General features: G+C 38.1%; 1 protein-coding gene across 1 annotated transcript in view; it reads left to right on the top strand.

Moving 5' to 3' along the window:
• NRG3 (neuregulin 3) overlaps positions 1 to 21,126 on the top strand; it is a 411,783-nt gene that overhangs the window by 331,663 nt on the left and 58,994 nt on the right. Inside the window, exon 4 of the mRNA XM_059821387.1 lies at positions 7,210 to 7,236. Within this exon, the coding sequence (XP_059677370.1) occupies positions 7,210 to 7,236 (27 nt within the window). The remainder of the gene's footprint in view (positions 1 to 7,209; positions 7,237 to 21,126) is intronic.

The raw sequence follows: 21,126 nt of genomic DNA, 5'->3' as shown, positions 1-21,126 counted from the left end.
AAAGGCAAGCCCATCTGCAGAGGCAGTGTGATGCCGCTGTGCAAGCCTGGAGTAGTTGTGAGAGATGGGATCGGGATTTTACGCAGCACGAATCTTGGCTCTGCAGGAATCTTTGCATTAATGACACAGAGAAGGGTAGGAGAATGTATTGCTCCACAGCCTAATTCTCCTGATGGTTCCTCAGTTGTGACAGCGCTGTAATCAGGTACTATGGGATGGCAGCTGTGGGACAGTGTAGTCATTGTCATAGTTGCTGCAGAAGCTCAGGAAAAGGGTTCAGAATTGTAAAAGTAGGTCAAATAGCTACGTCGGTGTTTTCTCTTTGTGTAGTCCTTAGCACAGTTAGAGATCCTGGTCTGTGAGGTTGGACACTTAGATGGTGATATAAAACAAGTGTAATGTGTGGAGCCAAGGGAAAAAAAAAGAGAGAGAAAAAAAACAACAAACCAACTTTACAGGAGATTACAGGCTTCAGTAATGAACAGGAACAAAAAAGGAAATTCACATTTTTTTCAATTACAATGCTAATACAGGTTTTACTCATCTGTCAAAACTGCATGCTGCAGATGAGGTAAGTAGTTGAAATTTCCGACTTGTTTTGAACCTGTGAAGATGGGAGCATTCCTATTATTTATTTTCAGAAGTTAGAAACAATCTTTTAACTTTGGTGTAAACCACAGCCATGAGCTTTTGTCGTTCAAAGGGAAACAAAATCAATAGTTTATTCCATTATTCAGCACTGTGTATTATGTATATGCCAACAGGTTTTGCTGGATGTTTTTCAAATGTTCCTTTGTTATGGAATTTGTAGTGGTGGGGGGATTCTGTTCTGAGGCTATACTATAGCCTCCCCAGAGCCATACAAATACTCACAGGAAGTCTAGAGTTTTTCCTCCTTTGCTTTTTTCTTTTCTTTAAAAAGAAATGGATAAAGTGATTAACGTCTAGATGTTGTGTTCAATATTTATTTTTGTGGATTGAGGATTTTAATTTTGTTTAAAATAAAATTAACCCTATTCATAGAAATGGAGAATGTAAATTTTGTCTCATTGTTTACACTGAGACTGTATCAGATTGTGAAATTTTTATAGATTTATGGCCTTCTTTTTTTTTTAAGTTGTTATTATTTGTGTAACTGTGATTTATAATTTCGTTGAAAACTGACCGAGTATCTTGTAAGGGATGTGTGTATGTATTGTTTCCATCACTGTGTCTTGACATAGGCGGGGCAAATTACTGTGTACTTACTATTACACCAGCCAACATGTAGTGAACAGCTTATCTATTGCCAGGGAAATTTTACATCTGGGAAAATTTTAATAGTCCTCTTTGTCAGAGAGGGTAAATGGAGGCACCAGGTATTAATCTATTCAAAGTCATTCTCTAGATTTAGTTCGGTCCATTTTTAAATGTCCCACAGAGGGAAATTTCTATCATGTCTTTCAGTGAAGATGCTTTGAAAAATCAGTAGTTGAACTATCTTGATTTTATGTCTCTGATTACCCTGAATCATCCCCATCGTTTCTTCCACACCGGAAAAAATGTTGCGAAAGAGTACTTTTGTGTAAATTAATTACAGAAACAAATCACCAGAATGTCTCTAAAACAAACAACAAAATTAAATTTTGTGCTTTCTAATAACTGAGATTTGTAAAATACATTAATACATGCTGGTGCTTTTTGATACTGAAAAAAAACCAGACCAAACTCTGAGAGCATTTCGCCAGTTTGCCAAAAATGGCCAGTTTGCCAAAAATGGGAGCAAGGTACCCTTCCTACTGAATAGAGAAATCCCTTGTCCCGTAACTCTGTGTGCTCACATGCAAAATGAGGCACCAAAAAATAATATACTTGAGGATTCAAAAAATAATATACTTTCATATATATGTAACCAGTTGTGGTTTTAGCGTCATTAAATACAGAAATAGGCTGATAACTGTGTGCTGTCAAATGTAGTAAAACATAATGGATAAGACAGTAGCAGTTTGTATGTTCTGTAATTTCCTAATCTAGCTGCCTTTTGAATGCAAGGATTTTTCTTCATTTCTGACCAAGTTTGATCGGTCTAATACTGAAGAGTTAAACTTTGATCCTGTTCCTTCCAGCCAGATAATCTGTTCGAAGTACTTGAGCTGTCCCAAGGTAGCTTGCAGCATATTGTGTTGCATTTTCTGTTCAAGACAATACTCTACCAAGGACAATTTAACAAATCTTACGAGTTTATTGGAACTGATAAATTTCATTTGCAGAGCAAAAGACTCTGCTGTTTTGCCGATTTCCTAATACTACAATGACTATTTTCATGTCCAAGATTTTTCTTCTATGAATCAGTGAGATTTACATGTTGAGTTTATATTTCTATTCATAGTGTAGCTAAGAATGTACCTGGGATGATGAAACCTGTCTTTAACTGGGGAAAAATCTCGATCTTGCTATGACTAAGAAAAAAGCCTCAGCAAAACACAGTCCAGACACAGGCTGCATGTTCTATGTGAAGCACTAATAAATTAATCCATTAGTGAGTGCGAATTTATCTTCTCTTGTGCTCGTTATCAAGTATTCCCAGGTGTGTATGTATTCATAAAGTATAAATTAAAACGGCTTTAATACTAGCAACGAATTCACATAGTGCAAGGACCATAAGGCACTATTTTTCCCACATCAACAACAAAATACAGAAATATTCATAAAATAAAATGTAAAAGTGAATAATCTTCCTGTCTGAGTAATATATTAGTTCCTAAGAACATAACAATAGCAGAAAGAAAGATGAAATCGCAATAACAAAAATAAAATACAGTCGCATTATTTGGTTAATGACCCCATCTTGTGGAGTAGCGCCCACGCTTCAGCACATTAATAGCTCTCATACATTTTTGTTGAACTGAGTCCTTAAAGAAACTGCATTGCTCGACGGTGAATTACTTGGCATTGCACTCGCTGTGTCCAAAGAAGTGCTCTGCAGGCAATTTATCATTTGTATGTTACGACTGTACAGCAATAGAACAGTCCTTTGTTACACTGTGGCATGTCAGGGGTCAATACTTCACATTTTTGTGTTTGGTTCAGTCTTAGGTCACCACCACAGCTTGTTCCCCCCCCACTGCCCCCGCTGTGCAGTTCCCTGCGCCATGTCTGCCTCTCACGTCGACCTGCTGGGAGGGTTTCTTGCCGTTGTTAAGAGGGGGAACCCACCTCCAGCACTGGAGCTTGCAAAACCCATTTGTTTTCACCACAGCAGTGCGAGTGAGAGTGACCGCTGGACTGATGCTCGGTCACCACGGGGCAGCCTGGTGATGGTCATAACCCGTTCCATGTGCTTCTCCCCATCCCTCCTTTCCCCGCCGCCAGCGTGTGCTGGGTGCAGGGGGGAAAAGCAGCCCTGGGAGCCCTGGGGACTCGTCTCGCCGCGACATTTCCAGCAGGGAGGTTTCTGACCCCTTTTACCTGTGTGAGAGTCACTCCTCTGCAGGAAACGGCAAGCTGCAGTGTAAGGGCTTTACTCCAAGAGAGCCAGCCTTCGCCTTCTGCCTCCTGAAAGGCGTGTGAGGGCCTTGGAGGTGGCCTTTGGCAGGAACCAGCTCAGATAAGGCCTTGGGGGTTGGGAGCAGTCCTTTTCTCTCCTTTTCTGATTTTTTTTTTCAGATTCTAAAATGTGGCGTTTGGGTTTGTTTATTTTTGGTGGCATTTTGTTGGTTTGGTTTGGTTTTTTCCTATAGCTAGTGGAGTAAACATCTTAGAATAATAAAAACATTAGGAGGCAAACAACGGGTGTGATTAATGACTGCTGACATTTCTCCCAGCACCTTTCCTTGCCTTCTGCCCCTGATTCAGTATGCTGAACGCTTTGGTGAATGCCATTGCTGCAGGAGCCATATTTGTATTAAGGAAAACAGGTTTCAAAGTTGGGGTTTTGATAACTTGTGAGCGCAGCTGAATTTCTGCAGTGAGAGGGGAAAAGAAGGGAAGAATGTGAGTACATTCAGGCTCTTCAGAGGATTGCTTCCCCCCCCCCCCCCCCCCCCCTTTGTGCTGCTGAAGTCTCAGAGCAGCCCAAGTAGCACTGTTGGTTTTGGGATCAGAATATCTTTTGTTTTTTGAACACCGAGGCTTGACACTCAAACCAGGGAACGAGGGGAAGGGCGTGGAGAACAATAGTGTGTTAGACTGTCTTTTTGCAGTTGTAAAAAGAAGAAAGGAAAAAAAACCAGAAAAAAACCCCACCAACCATGGTTTACTGCATTTGATCAGCGCTTGCATGATCGCTGGTGGTGTGGAAGGCTTGTTTGCAATGTGTAGTCCCCGAGGTGCTGCTGTCACCTGTGGCGTTTCCAGCCGTGCAGCCGGCAGATCAGCCTGGCTCCCAGCCGCGCTGCCTTTGCCGCCGCCGTGCTGCCGCTGCTGGCTCCGGTGCAGCGTCCGTTCCCCAAACAGGAGGGTGAGCGCAGAGGCCGACTCCCAGGCTTGGGCGCAGTTGGCATTGTACGTGTGGCACGACAGCGGGGCAAGAGGGCTGCGCCAGTGCCAGCATGCGCTGAATCCACAAGAACTATAATTTTATTATTTTCTGTTCCCAGATAGCGGCTCGCAGAGCTTGTTGAACTATGCTTAATGATGTAGACTGGCAGCTTGGATATTTTACTGTAAAGGTTTATCCCATTAGACACCCTTTCATCATAATCTGTGTAAATCAGCTTTGTCAGCAATATATATTGCGCTGATTGCTGACGTTGCTTTTGAGGCATATGAGATATTTAAAATAAATAACCTGACATGTTTTCACCCTCTCCAGTTTCCCAGGAAGGCTACAGATAGATACCCTTGACTCTCACTTATCTATAAACCACTCTAAGATGAACTAAAATCCTTTTTTCATTTTTTTAAAGGAAAGGTGTATTTTTATGCACTTTTTGAGAAAGTGGCTTTTAACCATGTTGGTGAACTCGGGGAGGAGATTACAGGCTGCAAATGGAAAACGTGTAGAGAACGTGTATAGCCCAGTTAGGAAAGGAGTATTGTTTTATCAGCTGTTCTATGTAGACCTAAAAAGCTGATGTTACATGATCTTGCTTCATGTGTAAATATCCTTAGCTCCTTGGAGACCAGATTACAGTGCTTTGATCTCCGTTATAATTTTTTAAAGTAAGCAGTTGGTGACTGCATATTTATCTAGTTTACAGAAGGATGCAAGGTGTAAATTGCACGCAGGTAATATTTGCAGATTTCACAGGTACAGAAAATTAGAGGAAAAAGCCCAAGTTACAAAACTCTGTGACTGTAGTATGTTGAATGCACTTCTGATATCTCTGATCTCATGCTCTTACAAAAATTACATCCCTGTGTCAGATGTACCAGGGATGTTTGTACGTGACCATTGTACATGAATGTGAGAATACAGATTAGAAGATTGCAATGTGGAATACATACATGTATGGTTTTGAGTTATGTATTTAATAGCAAAAAAAAAGATTCATTTCGATGTCGCTGCACCTGTCCTAACACCATGCTAATGAGGTATTTATACCACATAGCATCATCCTATGTTCTTTTCTTTTGAGATGCATGTTGTGTCTGCTGCGTGAAGATAAATATAGAGTTTAGCAACTATTACATAGATTTGTATACTAAGTTAACAGAGCAAGCTGATGCTTGATGCCTTCTCCTGGAAGGATTGAAAGGTTGCAAAAGGTGAATCACTCCCATTATTTTCAGCAGAAACCCCCAGGTTTCACATTCTCATCACAGGTACCAGAGCTGACAATTCGTACAATAAAGTGTTTGAAAATACTGTTGGTTTATGTTGGAAAATCATCTTCTAACTTTGCTGTATAGTTCTTAAGTGGACTTTTGAAAGTTGCAGTACGTTAGTTAATGGGACTGAGTGTTACACACGGCTCCCAGTAGCACCTCCCAGCACAGGCCAACGCATCAGTCTTGCTCTGTCCTTCCTGTAACCCTCCTGCTCTTTCCCTACTGCCTTCCTCTCTGCACACACTGCTCTTGGAAACTGGCAAAATCATGTATTAATCTGTTCTGTATTAAGGAAATGTGACTATAAATTGAAAGGAAGCCAAATGCAATTAAAATATTTTGCTTTTATTATATTTTAAAGGAAAATATTGCATTTTCCTCAGAAAAAAATCCTTCTTTGTTCTTTATAATGCAAATTATTACCTCCCATTGAAAAGCGAAATATTTCAAGCCTAGCATAGAAGAGAATTAGCCTTTCAGAATTAGCAGCCATTCTGAACGTCTGGCCTTCCACAGTTTCAGTTTGGACTTGAAGCTACTACTCCTTACACACTCAGTTCTGAAAGTCAGTTATCATTTTTTCTGTTGCCCTGTCCCTGCAGGATGGGAGTTTGTTATTCTTTAATCACATATCAACTTAAACATAACTCCTATCAACTTAAGATTAATAAGTGTTTTATATAAATTTAAATCTGCTTTGCACTAAAACATCTGTCTGTTAGAGACATATCATATCATATCCTAATTTGTCATGGGAAAAAAGGGTCCTGAAATGTGTGAAATCCATGTGGTAAATTCAGTCAGTATTCTAAAAACATTAAAATTTTTTTTTCAGTAGTAAATATCTTGAAATTGTTGCATCATGTCAGTCAGATGGCGAAGTAGGGAACACGGCTACTCTTTCCTGAAGTCAGATTTTCTGTTACACAACAGATAGCAGTTGTGCGATCATGTTGGGTGCAAATGTGGGCACTTTGCTGTAGCAAGAGCTGCAAAACTCAGGAAAAGCCTTCCATTCATCTCTTTAGGTTTTGCTCTCTGTCAGAGAAAACAAAAGCAAGAACCTTGTCTAACTGATGAAAATAGTTAGCATGTTGAGAAAGGAGTTTCAGGAGGAAGAGAAAATGAAATTCCTGTAGGTAGCTGGCTTGAGGCACTTGAGTCAAATATAAATATGAGTAAAGACATTCATGTCCTTCCCCAAATACACTTCCCTTCTGTCACAACTCAGTGCCCTAAATTCCCGTCTTGGGATTGCCCTTCGAAGGGCAGGGTTCTGCTGTTCTTTTTGACCAGTACCCACACAGTGGGCCTCTGACCCCACATTGTGTTCTGCAGCTCTGCCATATAAATACTGAATGCTACCAGTGATGGTAGAGGTGTTATTTACATTGTAGTCTATTTCTAACATTTCGGTCTCTTTTTTCTTTTTTCTTTTACATGCTTTCTTGGGTACAGCAGACCATTTAGGAATTGAATTCATGGGTAAGTTTTCATTTCTATTCCTTTCACTTGCTAATATTTGTCTTGGTGCCTTATCCCAAAGCACATGGAAGTTAATGGAAGGACTCCCATGACCTCCATCAGTGGATTTTGGATGGGGCTCCTATTAGATTTACCGATTACCTTTGAAATTATATTAAGATTTAATTTTTCTCTTGTCCACTGCCATCCACATAATGATGTTTTGGTATTTTATTGGTGTTTAATGAAACATAATATAAAGATTATATGGCCGTGTCATGACATTCGAGGAATAACATTTAATATGAGATTTTATGGAAGAGTTAATGCCTATCTTCATGTAAAGGAAAGTAAATTTTAAATTAGAATTTTAAATTTTTTTTTCAGAATTTGGTGTTGATTACAATGTTAAATGTGACTAGGTTTAATAAGAACCATTTCATTAGCTTTTAACAGACAAGGCAGAGGAATACTTTTAAGAAAAGAGACAAATAAGTTAACTTCAGGTTAGGAAAAAGCTAAAGCAGGAGTGAATAATGGCTTCTTAGAATTTTGGAAAGGAAAAGATGATGTTCTATTGACTCAGTTGCTGCCCCGTAAGGTATTCATAGCCTGAGGGACTGATAGGCTTAACAGGTCACCGCTTCACCTCTCAGCTGGTGATCTGCAGGGAACATAGGTAATTTCCTCAAGGAAGCCGAGGTTTGTCCTTAGCAGAGTTAGTGGACTGGTGCATCATTTGTGTAAAAACAGCTTGCAAAAACCATTAAATATGGCTGAAAACACTATAATGAAAAGCTTGTAAATTCATATCGAAGTCATAGAAAAAGTGCTTTTAGTGTGTCCTTCCCCTATGTTGAGCATTACTTAATTTTTTTAGCTTTTAAACATAAAAATATGATAGTCTAGTGAATGTAAGTGGTGATATGGGGATTTTGTTGACAAGTTGAGTATAAGTTGTCTTTAAACCAATATGGTGATGAGTATTAACTGCATGGCAGGCTGCATTAGCAAGAGGATAGCCAGCAGGTTGAGGGTTCTTTTTCTACTGCTTTTGGACTTGTGTGGCATACCTAGAGAACGGTTTCCTCCTTAGAGAAGAGTTTTCTCTAGAGAACTATTCTGTGATCTCCAGAAGTTTAGTTTTTCACTTCACTTTATATGAAACTTTAAAAGTACCAGCAGAATTGACACAAGGGTTTTCAGAGAATTGGTGGACAAGCACAACTGGGAAATGGTTACTTTAAAGGCTCTGCATACATATATATATATGGGTGTGTGTATATATATGTAGTTTTACTGCTTAACTTGAACTGTAAGCAGCAGTCTCAAGGCATACAAGTATATACATAGAAGAAACAGGATAAGTAATACATATAGGATTCTTAAAGTGAGCCTTTCCATGGGAAGCAGGAATGTGTTACCCAGGAGGCAAAATTGAATTATTTTAAAATTATTTTGAGTATTTTAGTTTCCTCTTTTTTTTTTTTTAAGACATCTCTTTAAGGCTTGAAATAAAGCCAACCCCTGAAGTCTTGGCCCAAAGTAGTCTTCTCATCTGAGTAGCTTTCTGATTGTCTTACTTAATATTGGAACAGATCTTGGTGCAGAAAATAATGAAATCTTGTGTCTTAAGCCTGAAAATATTATGACAGCAGTTTAAAATGAGGCTTGAGGTGGTTTTCTGTGGGCTAGAAAAAAGCAAGTTCCAGAATCACATGCAAGAGTGAAGTGCTTGTGCTTCTTAAATCCTCCTCCAAACTTTTTGAAGAATTACTTAGGAAGTGTAAGCACATACGGAATCATTATTGCACACATAGCAAAGTACAAATCCCCACCCTGTATACAGAGAGATCAGATGACAATACACTCATCAAGTTAGGGCCACTCATGCAGAGCCTCTCCCATGAGTTTACTTCTGTACTGTAGAAAATAATTGCAATTAGTGGGAAGAGTATTTTCCAATTATGAAAAATAACAATGTATAGATACTGCAGAGCTTAGCCTTGTTTGTACGTGATCCAGCAAACACTCTTTCTAATGTTTTCATTGCATTTGTGGGCTCAGTTGCCTTAGGAATTCCATTTCCATCATCATCCTCCAGAAATTTTGCTTGAAAACCATGTAAGTCTGGATTCCCAGGGAAGGCTGAACTCCTTCCTCAGTAGGTAAAGCTAAAATATCATGTAGATAGGAACATCTGGCTATAGAGGTGCCCCAGGGGACAGATGAAATGTACACTAACTGCACATCTAGCTTAGTGTACATTCGCCAAGGGAAGTAGATAAGCGTAGCCTTTTTTTTTTTTTTTTGCTAGACTTTCAAGAATCATTGGTGCGCCTATACCTTCCCAGTCCTTATACTGTCCTGTTAGGGATCCGTTGTCCATGAATTTGTGTATCCTTTTGTGAACCAGCTGATACTGTCTTCCCTCACAAGCTCCTGTGGCAGCCAGTTCCAGAGCTCAGTAGTTAGAGGCTGTGTACTTTGCTTTTCCATTATCTGTTGAAATCCGCTTCCTACCAGATCCTTAGCGCTTACGTGCAGGACTTACTGAACAAGAGTTATGCATTCAGTTTATCTACCACGCTGACTGTTGTGTTAACCCCTCTCGTCTTCTCACACCCCTTTCCCCTTTTGGATATTGTCAGGTTTATGTTCCATACAATATTCAGTATTCTGCATTCCCAAACATGAATACCTGGTACTTTAATATTGTTGCTGCCTTTGGTTTGCAGTGTCTGTTTCTTTGTATGGATAGCAGAGATAAATGCAGGCATATTAATGTGGCATATCTGTTTTAAAATGTTGCAAATGTAACAATTAATGTACAGTTCTGATGTATGCACGTGCAGCTTCTCTTGAATTAAATGAAAACCAAGTATATGTTCAAGGGACACTATGTCCTTAAAAATGTGCATTTAGGTATTGTGATCGGAGTGGCCAAGCTTCATGAAATTTCTGGTGATAAGGAAATGCTTTGCACTTTCTAGGACCTCAAAGGAAAAAAAAAAAATATGTCTTGTGTTTGATACTCACTCGTGAGAGTTAGATTCAATTTGCACCTCTGATGCGATCTTCCAGAAAGGTTTTGGGCAAGGTACTTTAATCTCTCTATGCCTTAGATTCTCAGTTACAGTAATTTTTGTCAGGCTTTCTGCATTTAGATTCCTCAGCTCTCTGGGAAATCTCTTTCAGTCGTGTGTAACACAGAAACTATTTCTTCCTTGCAAGAGGGTGCAGACATCACTGCCTCCTTGCCTGTGCGCCCTGGTTCCTCATAAGAGAGCACCACGGTGCTTGGGAAGAAAACATACACCTCATGCGGGAGTGCCGTGCACATCATCTGGATTGGTGTGCATGTCTGCATGGTTCCCGAAGTGTCTCACCAATGATGGTGCATGCAATTTTATTTAAATTTCCAACACTAAGGTAAGTAAATACTGTCACAATGTTCCTACAAACTGGCAATGTACTCATTGTATTAACAATTTCTTGTCAGTTGAAAGCAGGTTGGCTGTTGGTAATGCTCACGTGAGGCAGCAAGTTTGTAAAAAAAGAGCGATTGAAAGCAGCAGCTTTTATTCGATGAGAAAACTAAGTGATGTATTGTTAGCATTAGATAGCATGGGGATATGAGTATCTACAGCTTGTTATCATTTTTTGACCCAAGTGGTTAACCGCACTTCAGGGCTGAATGGCTTATTTCTGTCTGATGGAAAATTTGATGATGAAGCCAAATATCTCTGATAGCCAACCTGGCTGATCAGGTTACTTTGGTGCAGCAGGTAGCAGTAGAAAGCTGAGTTGTGGAGACTGACATCGTGTGTGTGGTCCCAGCTGCAGAGTGAAATCATTCTTTAAATGCCAGATACAAGGAGATGGAAAAGCCTGAGAGTGATCTTTGGAAATAAGTGTTCTGGGCAAAGAGTCGGTGCCCAAGACAAGGAGTTGTCACTTTCACTCATTTCTTACACCGAGAATGAGTAGAGTTAAGGCGTGTTAAGGCATGAAACGTGAAGGTGAGTGAGTATTGGAATAACCTACTACAATACATGAATAAACATGACTATTTCAGCAATTCACCCACACCACCTAAACTCATCATCCAGAATCTTTATCTTTTGTTCTGTGACAGCAATGTATAATGGATACAGTTGAAAATAAAATGCCTCAGTAAAGTGCAACAGGCTGGTCACTACAGTTTTGATTCATTCATTACAGTCATTACGTGAAATAGTCCTTATCCTTAGGGTGCTTAGCAGTTAAACCAATATCAACAGTGTAAACAATTATGATGTGATAACCTGAATCTCTCCATGCGTGAATTGCAAAAAAAAAAAAAAAATATAGCTAGATAGATAGATATCAGTTGCTATATTTAGTCACTACGTTTAACTTGCTGATACTTAGGCCTTACACAGGAAATAAATATTTTTCCTTAGAACTAGTTATCTTTTCTGGAAAGCTCAGAAGAAGCTTCACTGAAGTCAATGGAGTAAGAATGATGTATAATATCCTTGTAAGTGATGAATTATTAAATAACATTTAATTGAGCAGAGCGATAAAGTAACTCAAGAACAGGATCCTATTAAAATTTATATATCTCCTTGCAACAACTACAATGTGAAATGTATTCAGTTTTCTGTACTCTGAGCAGTTGTTAATATTGGAGAAGATGGTGCATGCTCTACTTTCACTGTGCTGATTCTCACTGCCTCCTCATTGCAATAAGACAGTTGTATGCCTAAGACTCCGGGAACACATGATCCAGGTAACTAAATTGACTCCATGACCTTGTGTCATGCACTGCAAGAGATGCATTTTGATTTTTCCAAACAGCAACTGTTGGTTTTGCTCATGGGCAGTATAAGCAAGACTGCAACAATTTAGTATTTTTCCTGTTTGCAAAGAAATAAAAAGGCAAAGTTCATTAGTTCCTGCACAGGTCACAAAATGTGCAGCTGGTAAGCTGTCCTCTGAAGCTCAGTGTCTTGTAGCAGCAAACAGACAATGAGAATAAATAACCAGTGTTTGCATAGATGCTCCTAGCCTTAGTTACCATTTAGCAGCTCTTATCTGTTATAAAACCCTGTAACACTCCTATCCTCACTGGAAGAGAGGATGAATGTTCAATTACATGAGCAAAGAATGTACTTGTTCTAAAGGACATATCTTTAAAAACTGAAGTTCTGTTTTCCCTGTATTCTTTTTTTAAAGTGTAAAGCAGGTAGATCCTTTTCTGGTAATATGGCACACTGACTGGTTTATGCTCCTGTTTACACAAAATCTATTATTAGAGATTCTGATCACAGTCATCCCCCAGTACTATCAATGCATCTCTGTCTAATAATTATATTGTTAATCGTAAGCATTTAAAATATTTCATCTGTACTCCTTTAGTAAATTCCTGAAAAACTAAGAGGGGCTATCCTGGTAGACATTGATACTTGTAATGTTTACGACCATTGTTGTCATGGCTCCTTAAATCCCTTTGTTCTTCATCCTGCCCCAACTTTTCATTAACTTCTTCTGATTTTACCTTTTCAAATTCAGTTTTAGCTTTGTTCTTGGGACCTTGTCTTTCTGTTTGCTTTGTGAAATACCTGTCCTTTTTAAGTATGCTGCAAAATAACAATAGTATCCTGAGGCATGAAATGGCTTTAGATCTTCAGCACTTTCCATGGGATTTTTTTAGCTGGGAAGAAGAGTCATTTATCACCTCAAGAGAAAAGAGACATGGGCACCAGAAGAAAGAGTTTTATAGAAACAGCTGATGTCTGTGTGCTGTAAGAACAATGGATGAAGCAGAGGTTCCTCAGGGGCTGGAGGAAGTTCTGCCAGTGGTTGTACATGTTTAGGAAAACGTACCTCTTAAATGAAAGTCAACATGAATGTGTTGCAGGCTGCCTTACAACATTTTGGTTCAGTTTGGGGGATATGATTTGGTTTTGGCTTAGTGGGAGGGAGAGATTTATCCTTAGATGTTTTGTGACCTAGCTACCATTTTGGTTTGGTGCTACCATCTGTACTTTTCTCAGTATGTCATTTTTCCAATTAATCTGCATTTTCTGTATTGGCAATGATTTGGGTTAGATTAGCTTGCATTCTTTTTAAAAGACAAGACTAAGATTTACCATGTGGTTAACTTATGTGTGCTGTTAACAGCCTGTAGTGTTTTATCAAAATAGTAATGCTGTGAACTGTGGGATAAAATGGACAAAATAATGTTAATATATGGAACTTACTCTGGTGACCTTCCTCTGTGTTTGGTTTATTCTGCTTTCTCTAACTGAAGCTGCTAATCATTTGTGATGAAACTTATGGAAACTAAAAAAAAATTGATAACACAGTATGTTGACAAGTTTAGAAGTCCAGAATTGGTCCGGTTTTTTCTGTTTTGCTGGGGACTGGGTTGGGAGGAGGGACTAGTTGCATTAAGCAGGGTATCAGTCTGTAAAAGTGGGTGTATGTCGGCGGTAATGCTACGTATAAACATTAGCCTGTCACTTCCCATGTGAACGTCTACTGTGTATCATGATGTGCTGATCGGGGGGTACTAGTAAGGTCAAAACGTTATCTGTGGATTAGAAAAGAGAATTTGTGAAGCCTTAAAAATGGATATTGTGTACGAGCCTCCAGGTAAGTTTCCATGTACCTCCTAGTGCTGGGTACAAACCTCTTCTGCATGGTTGCTGGTTTCAAGAACAATTGTGCTGTACTGTCACCTTGGGGAGAAAGGATGTATGCTTCGAGGCTGGATTTCAACCAAGGACACAACTGCATACAGAGGGCTTTTACTGTATTGTGTCTCTACGTATGCAAATTATGAGTACATTCTGGTTTGGGATTAGGTATGTGCCCTAGGTTCCTGCATGGGTGGTGTATCTCAGAGGTAAACACCTTTTATAATGACATGACATACAGGTAATTGGATGGCACCAACACTGAACAGACAGCTGTGTATTTAAATGTGACCTTATACCCAGTCAGTCTCATAACATGCATTTTGGATGTGGTATTTAGGTAATGCTTTGCTGAACTTGAGGAATTGTTAAAACTGACACCACAAGGTTATGCTAATGCAATTAGATGACTTGCAATGTTGAGATTTTACTCTTGGCCTTGTTTGGGCTCAGTTACAGTTTAACCAGATGCAAAAATATGTAGAGAGTGACTTGTATATATTGTACGCTGCTGAAACAAGCCTAGCAGGACGAAGGCAGGATCTGCATGTCAAAGGTGATGGTAGAGGCAGTTGCCAGAAGACTTGCCAGTGAGAATTCCAGTTGAGTGAGGACCTGGGAGGGAGCTTCAAAATAGTAAGTACAATCTGGACATGCCCATGAGAACTTGGAATCCGTTATTAGGCTACTAGGGTGGTTTTCTTTATTAGTAGAGGGTTGTTTACTGTGTACTGAAGTTTTCTTGCTCCAGGAGAAGAGGCTCCAAATGCCCGAGCTGTGCCATGTTTACGCAGCCACGGTGAATCAGTGTTACTTTGTCCTTTTCCTACTTGGAGGTGTTATGTAGATGTCAAGTCTCATCCAGTAAATGATGCAAGGATTTGGAAAGCAGAAGGTAAGTATCACAATAAATGTTCCATGACAGTGGTGCGCTTGTAATTTATATTACGGTTGTATAGAAAAATTGGTATTTCTGACAGTGAACTAAATCTTTCTGTGTCCTCTATGCCTAGAATGAGTAGAGACAGTGTCCTGCCCGTAATTGCTGGAAGCAGAGGAGAAGGGTAAGCAGGGTGGAAAAATTGACAATGCACTATGTAGAGCACTAAATTATTTTTTCATGTACTTCCTTTTCTTTTCTTTTGCAGGAGCTGTAGGATATTGGTACATGGAGAAGTGCAGAGATATTATTCCTACTCTGGCTGATTGTTTTTAATAAAGTTATTTTTATGATAATTGAAAATTGTCTCATGATCCCATTTCCTATCCCCATCAGCATCAGTTTATCCCCATTTCAAAACTAACCTGTCTGTGCTGAAAATCACTGTTTGTCCAGTTACCAGGGTATCTATCAATATTTGTTTCTGACTAGACAGCCTGACAGTTATCTGGGAAACAAGCCTGAGCAGCAGAAAAGAAGGGGGCAAAAAAAAAAAGTAGTGTGTATTAGTGTGCACATATTGTTCTTGTATGCTCAATTCTTGACGACAGTTTAAATAATCAGAGTTGTAAACTGTTGCATGCAGATGACAGATGAGCTTTTTTGTTTAGCAGTGCCGACTTTTCATCTTTGAACGGTAAAATTAATCGCCATGAAGTATTTTCATTGAGTACTGATTCAGAATTTTCAAATACCATTTGGATCATGTCCTTGTAGTTTAGTCACTGTGGTTGTATTTATTGTATCAGTTATCCAGTAATTCTCATATGAATTAATATGATCCTTTTTTATTTTTGTGATAAGCTAATTATGTACTACTCCATGCCTACATTAGCAAGTAAACTATTGTAATGTAGTATTACTCTATGGTTATTCTTCCAGGTCTTCTGGTAATTTTGCATTTCACATTCAAATAGAAAGGAAAATTAAAATGGAAATACAAAATAATAACGTGGTAATAGAGCAGCATAAAATGTGACAGTACTGAAGTTCTCAGCAGAATTAACTGAAACAATTTAGTGTCTTCACTATTTGACAGTGAAAGAAAAAAAAAATTCCACTCAAAATAACAGATAGAGAAGAGCTAGACAAAATGAATTAGACCAAGCAAGTTGTAGAGGAGATGTAAGTGAGAGAAAAGAAGTTTATTTGCAATTAAGAGCGTTAATACTTCTATTAGTAGTTTCCCCACACTTTGCTGTTAATGGCTAGGACTGTAAATTGTTCCCTTCTGTCATTGAAATAATGACCTTAGTCTCCAAAAGTACAAGCTTTTAAGTCATGAAAGGATCATGGAGTTAAATTGGCTGAAGAACTTCCATACCGCAGTGCGGAACGCTGCCCTGCCTGAGCCTTACTTCCATTCTGTGCAGTGGCCAGCTGCACCTGCAGCCTCCTAGCCAGTCCACCATGGCATGGGATAAGCAGCAATTTCTTCAGTGCTGTAAAGACTGAAGCATCTCTGTGCAAGCCAAGAATGTTTAAAATTGATGCCTACAAGGACTTCAGGTGTTTTCAGAGTGTTAGTTGACTGGAAATTTTGAGAATTGCAGTGTTGAACTTAATAAGAGTTACTTCTGTCTTGCTCATGATTTCTGACTAAAATATATGGACGTCAATGGATATTTCAATATAATTTCTATTATTTCTAATATAATCTGCAGAACTTGAAATCAACATCAAGTGTAAGACTGGATTCACATATGAAGTGAACTTGTCCTTTTTCAGCTTGGCTCCAAATCAACTAAAACTGAAAAACAGATAAATTCCTCAACAATAGTTACAAAACCTAGCATGTATAAGTAATTTTGTGTAATTGTGCAAATCTAGAAGTATCTTCCTTTCCTCTCATGAACTTTCATTCGTCTTCTCCCTACCTTTTCTCTTTTGTATACACCTCATTCTTTTTTTTTTTCTGTACCCCTGCAGACTTTTCCATTACTTTCATACATTTGCTGATCGATGTAACTTACTCTATTTAAGTGTGTGTTGCTGTTTACAGGAACATCTATGAATCAGTTGTAAGTATCACAACTACTCTGTTTAGCTTTAATGGAGAGTGTGACACGCACACACTGACGTTTTACTCGTTTAATAATTGTAATGTCCCCTCCTGTATTCAGAAGTAATACAGCATTTGAAAAATGGGAGTTGCAATATACACTAACTTGCCCAGCTCATAAAATATGAATGCTCAGAAAATGAACACAGCAGTGTTAATACAGTTAATCAGCTTTAGAAAAGCAAAAATATGTATTTATCACTATAATATATACTTGCATGGGATATTAATGAAAAAATACCAGCTACTTCGTTTTCTGTATTTATTCTACACTGTGCTCATTACTCTTATTCAACTACTTTAAATTTGTTTTCAGGATCTGCTGGTTCGTCAGAGGATGATTTGCTTCTGATGAGAAAAGTTTAGATGTCTTTTGTATCACATTTTTCTTTGAGTCTGTAAGGTAGAGTCTATGTAGTGAATATAAAGCCAGCTGTGCTGGAAATTTTGTACATTACCATGGACTTAGAGGGTAGACCTTTAAAATTGTTGAGCTATAAATAGTTGCATGTAGTGCATTGTTAGAATGTGTACCATAAAAAAATAAGACTTTCTTAAATTCAAATTAATAACCTGCCTTAGTGAGACTAGCACTGTGACTCCTGCTAATTTTGCTGCATGAAGTTTCTTTATGCTTCTGTACTCTGGGCAATGTGCTTAAGAGAAAAACAAGAAAGTGTCCTCAGTTAACTGTTCATTTAATGAATGATGAAGAAAAAATCACCAAAACAAGTAAACATTTTATTTCATTTTTTTTCTTGTAAATCTCTCTAGTGTGCTTTTAAAGGTTTTTTTGCCTGATGGAGAGTCCCTTTCAAAGGTAAGGTAGTACCAGAGTATCTCATTCTTTCAATTAGTAGTGAATCTTGTCTTGAAATAAGATGGCTGACCATTAGTGGGAAAAGGTGAGTGAGTCCTATAAAAATCCTATAGAAACAAATCAAGCCATTTTAAATTAAATTAATTTATTTCAAGAAGTGACTTAAGGGTGAACTGGAGACAAAAGCTGGATGTACTTGTCTTAAGTTATGCTGTTTCTTTGAAGTTAAATAGCTATTCATGTATTTTTCCCAAGACTACTTATTTTAAGCTACATGTTCTTTTCAAGATTGTGTTCCAGTAAGACTAGATTGTCTTATGAAAACCTCAAAAAAATATGGAAATTCTATTACTTACGAATGGTTTGACGAATACAACTAGTGATTTGCGAGAACTGCACTGGAAGGGCAATATCTTACTTCTCAGTATTGGGTCAAAGTTTCTAAATTGACTGTGATGCAATTGCTGTGGATAGAGGACATCTGAAAGACAATTAAAATGCATGCCTTGTCATCGTAGCTGCTTTATTCAACTTTTATGATAGATGTTGTTCTGCTCAAGGGGTGAGTAATGTAATACCATTGACTTGCTTTTTCAAGTGATTTGTAATTTTTTCTATATCTCTTAGGACTTGGTAGTATTCATGTATCAGCTATTTTTATCATTTCATCGCCTCAATACCTTTATAGATTGGATTTAGCATCTGTAGGCCATGAATCAGTTCAGTAATCATTCCGTTCAGTCTGCTCATTCATGTGCAGTGAGGATCTAACATTCCTTATTCAAAGAAAATTCAGAATCACCTTTAAGTTTGCAGCTGTAACTCTTATGGTGACAAACTGCCTTGTGAATTTAGGATTTAAATGTGCTCCAAATACCTTGCTGCATGTCTAGCCTGCGTTCCTGGATTCTGGTAGTGCTAGTTTACCTTCTCACCTATGCAGCAAAAATGGGGACATAGTCTGTTCCACTTTTTGGTACTGTGAAGAATATGGTGGGGAAAGAGTTCACTTTTTAAGAAGCCCTTTCCCTGGCCCCCACCCCCCATCTGCTCAGTTTCCCCAATTCTTTTAAAAATTTAAAGCTTCAATTTAAATTTGTAGAGTTTCTTCTCTCAATAAAGTATGCTAATAAAAATTAATTAAAATACCAGTATATGATTCACTTGTCTTGGAATTACCTTCTCGTAAATACATCCCAGGATGTAACATTACCATTTTCTCCCATTCTATACTCCTTATTCCTTATGGTATCAAGGTGTGTACCATCAATCATTTCATTTAACCTTTTGTCATCTTTATTGCTTGCTCAATCTCTTTGATATCTTCATCTTGCCCTTCATTCTTTTGCTCTTGGTGTTCTAAAAAATGTTGATGCTTGTGTTGGTAGCACAGCTGTGCTGATAGACCTGCTTGCAAGGTCTTCTGCTGTTCAAAGGAGTCTGTCCCTCACTGTCATTACTCTTGTGTCACTGTTCTTGAGAGAATAGCTTTTTAGCTATTTACTTCTTTTAGGTGTTTTTCCTGTTATTTTTCATTGTTTGGCACACCTCTGTTTGCAGCCATCTCTTATTCCATGATTATTTTGGTATGTCTACTATTTCTGCTGTTGATGTTACCTTTTTTTTTCTTACCAAAAGTCTGTAATGTTAAATTTTCTGAATTATTCATAAGTCCATATATGAACACCTGCATCTATTATTCAGAACTTCTTATTTTATTTCTTCTGTGCTAGAGCTTAAAACCTCTTTTGTAATTCAATAATAAATGCTAGCCTTCAGTTTTTTCAGAGTTCTTTTTGCCGACCTCATGTTCATCTCCAAGGTCCCAGCTGTCTTTTAGTTATTTGTGAGGAGCACTGCAGTGCAAGGAGCTACATACTTGTTAAAATAATTTAGAATATTTCTTCCCTCTTTGCTATCTCTCTCTTTATGCACTAGCCTCCCTGTGCAATATGTTTGAAGTGGTTTCTGATCTGTAATATATTATTTGCTAGCTATTATATATTATTTATTAGCATACAAATCTTTTTTCTCTAATTCTTAATCTTTCATCTGGGAATATTACTTGATATTTATTGCCTTTTCAGCTTTAAAGAGGAGGTAATTAAAAAAAAAAAATTGTTTTCTTTTGCTTTATGCCACCTGGTTTTCTCCCTCATGTACTTTTTTATTGCCGTTCCCTGCTCATCTGAAACTTCTGTCCTCTAGAGCATTAGTTGGTGTGCCTGTGAGTTTCTTGTTTACTTAAAAAGTATTTGTAGAATGGAAGCCACAGAACCACTGGATAATTGAGGGTGGAAGAGAACTCAGAAGGTCTCTAGTCCAACCTGATGCTCAGAGCAGGGTCAGCTCAGGTGCCACTGGGCTGCTCAGGGCTTTATCCAGCTTAGTCTTTAAAAACCGGGGACTGCACGATTTCTCTAGGCAACCTGTTCCAATGCTTGACTGTCCTAATGGTAAAAGTTTTTCCTTGTATCTAGTTAAAAATGTCTCATTTAAATTTATTATTTGTGTAGAAATATTCTGGAATTATAGATTTTCTCCTACTTGATACTTTATATTTCAGACAAACAATTGCTCATTGATACTCAATTCTCTGCTTATTTAGAATGTTGTACTTTTGGTAGGTAAAAATGTATTTAGTCTTAGTTTTTATAGTCCTTCTTTTCTTGCCCTGTCAAAACTGTACTAGTCCTCATTTATATCTGTCATTTTACTGCTAGAAAAAGTACATGATATAATCCCAAAGTAAAGCTCCCCCTGCAGCTTTGTAATTATCCAGACCTACAGTATAATATTTTATCAGCTTTATGCAAAAGCAGGTTCTAAAATTAATGAGCTGCAGGACGTTGTTTTAGGTTAGATCATCATAACTGAAAAGCTGGGAAGTTATTCTACTTTAGACACCTTTGCTCGTCTTGTATAGGTTTGTGATGTAGAGAATTTCTCACCTAGTAACTGATTTCATGTTAAATTTGGTATTTAGGCAAAAATATAAAGAATTAACTGGAAGTGGGAAGACAAACCCAAAATAATGATACTGTTGAGATTTCTAACGGCCACAAAGACAAGAAAAGCAGTTTAACAATCTTGACAGTCAGTTTACGGTAATACAGTATGTAATCTGCTGTGATTCCTCATATAAGACCATTTAACAGAATTCAGTCATAGGAGTACCAAGAATAGTAGGATTCACCATCAGTTCATCCATAATTCTTTAAGATCTTTTGTGTCTAGCACAACAGGATTAGAAACTGTTTGTTTGAAAGAGCTTCAACAATGCAGTCTCGTCTTCAAAAAGCCTTAGTAAAAGAGTTATAAAAGTTAGAGAATGCTATCAAAATAAGCTTGAAAAAAGTGTTTAAAGCACAGGCCTAGCTTTAAGCAAACACACACTCTATTC

Source organism: Gavia stellata, chromosome 9 (genome assembly GCF_030936135.1).
Source record: "Gavia stellata isolate bGavSte3 chromosome 9, bGavSte3.hap2, whole genome shotgun sequence".
NCBI classification, from domain to species: Eukaryota; Metazoa; Chordata; class Aves; order Gaviiformes; family Gaviidae; genus Gavia; species Gavia stellata.
Note: the sequence above shows the minus strand (reverse complement) of the source record. Positions and strands in the feature narration are given on the sequence as shown.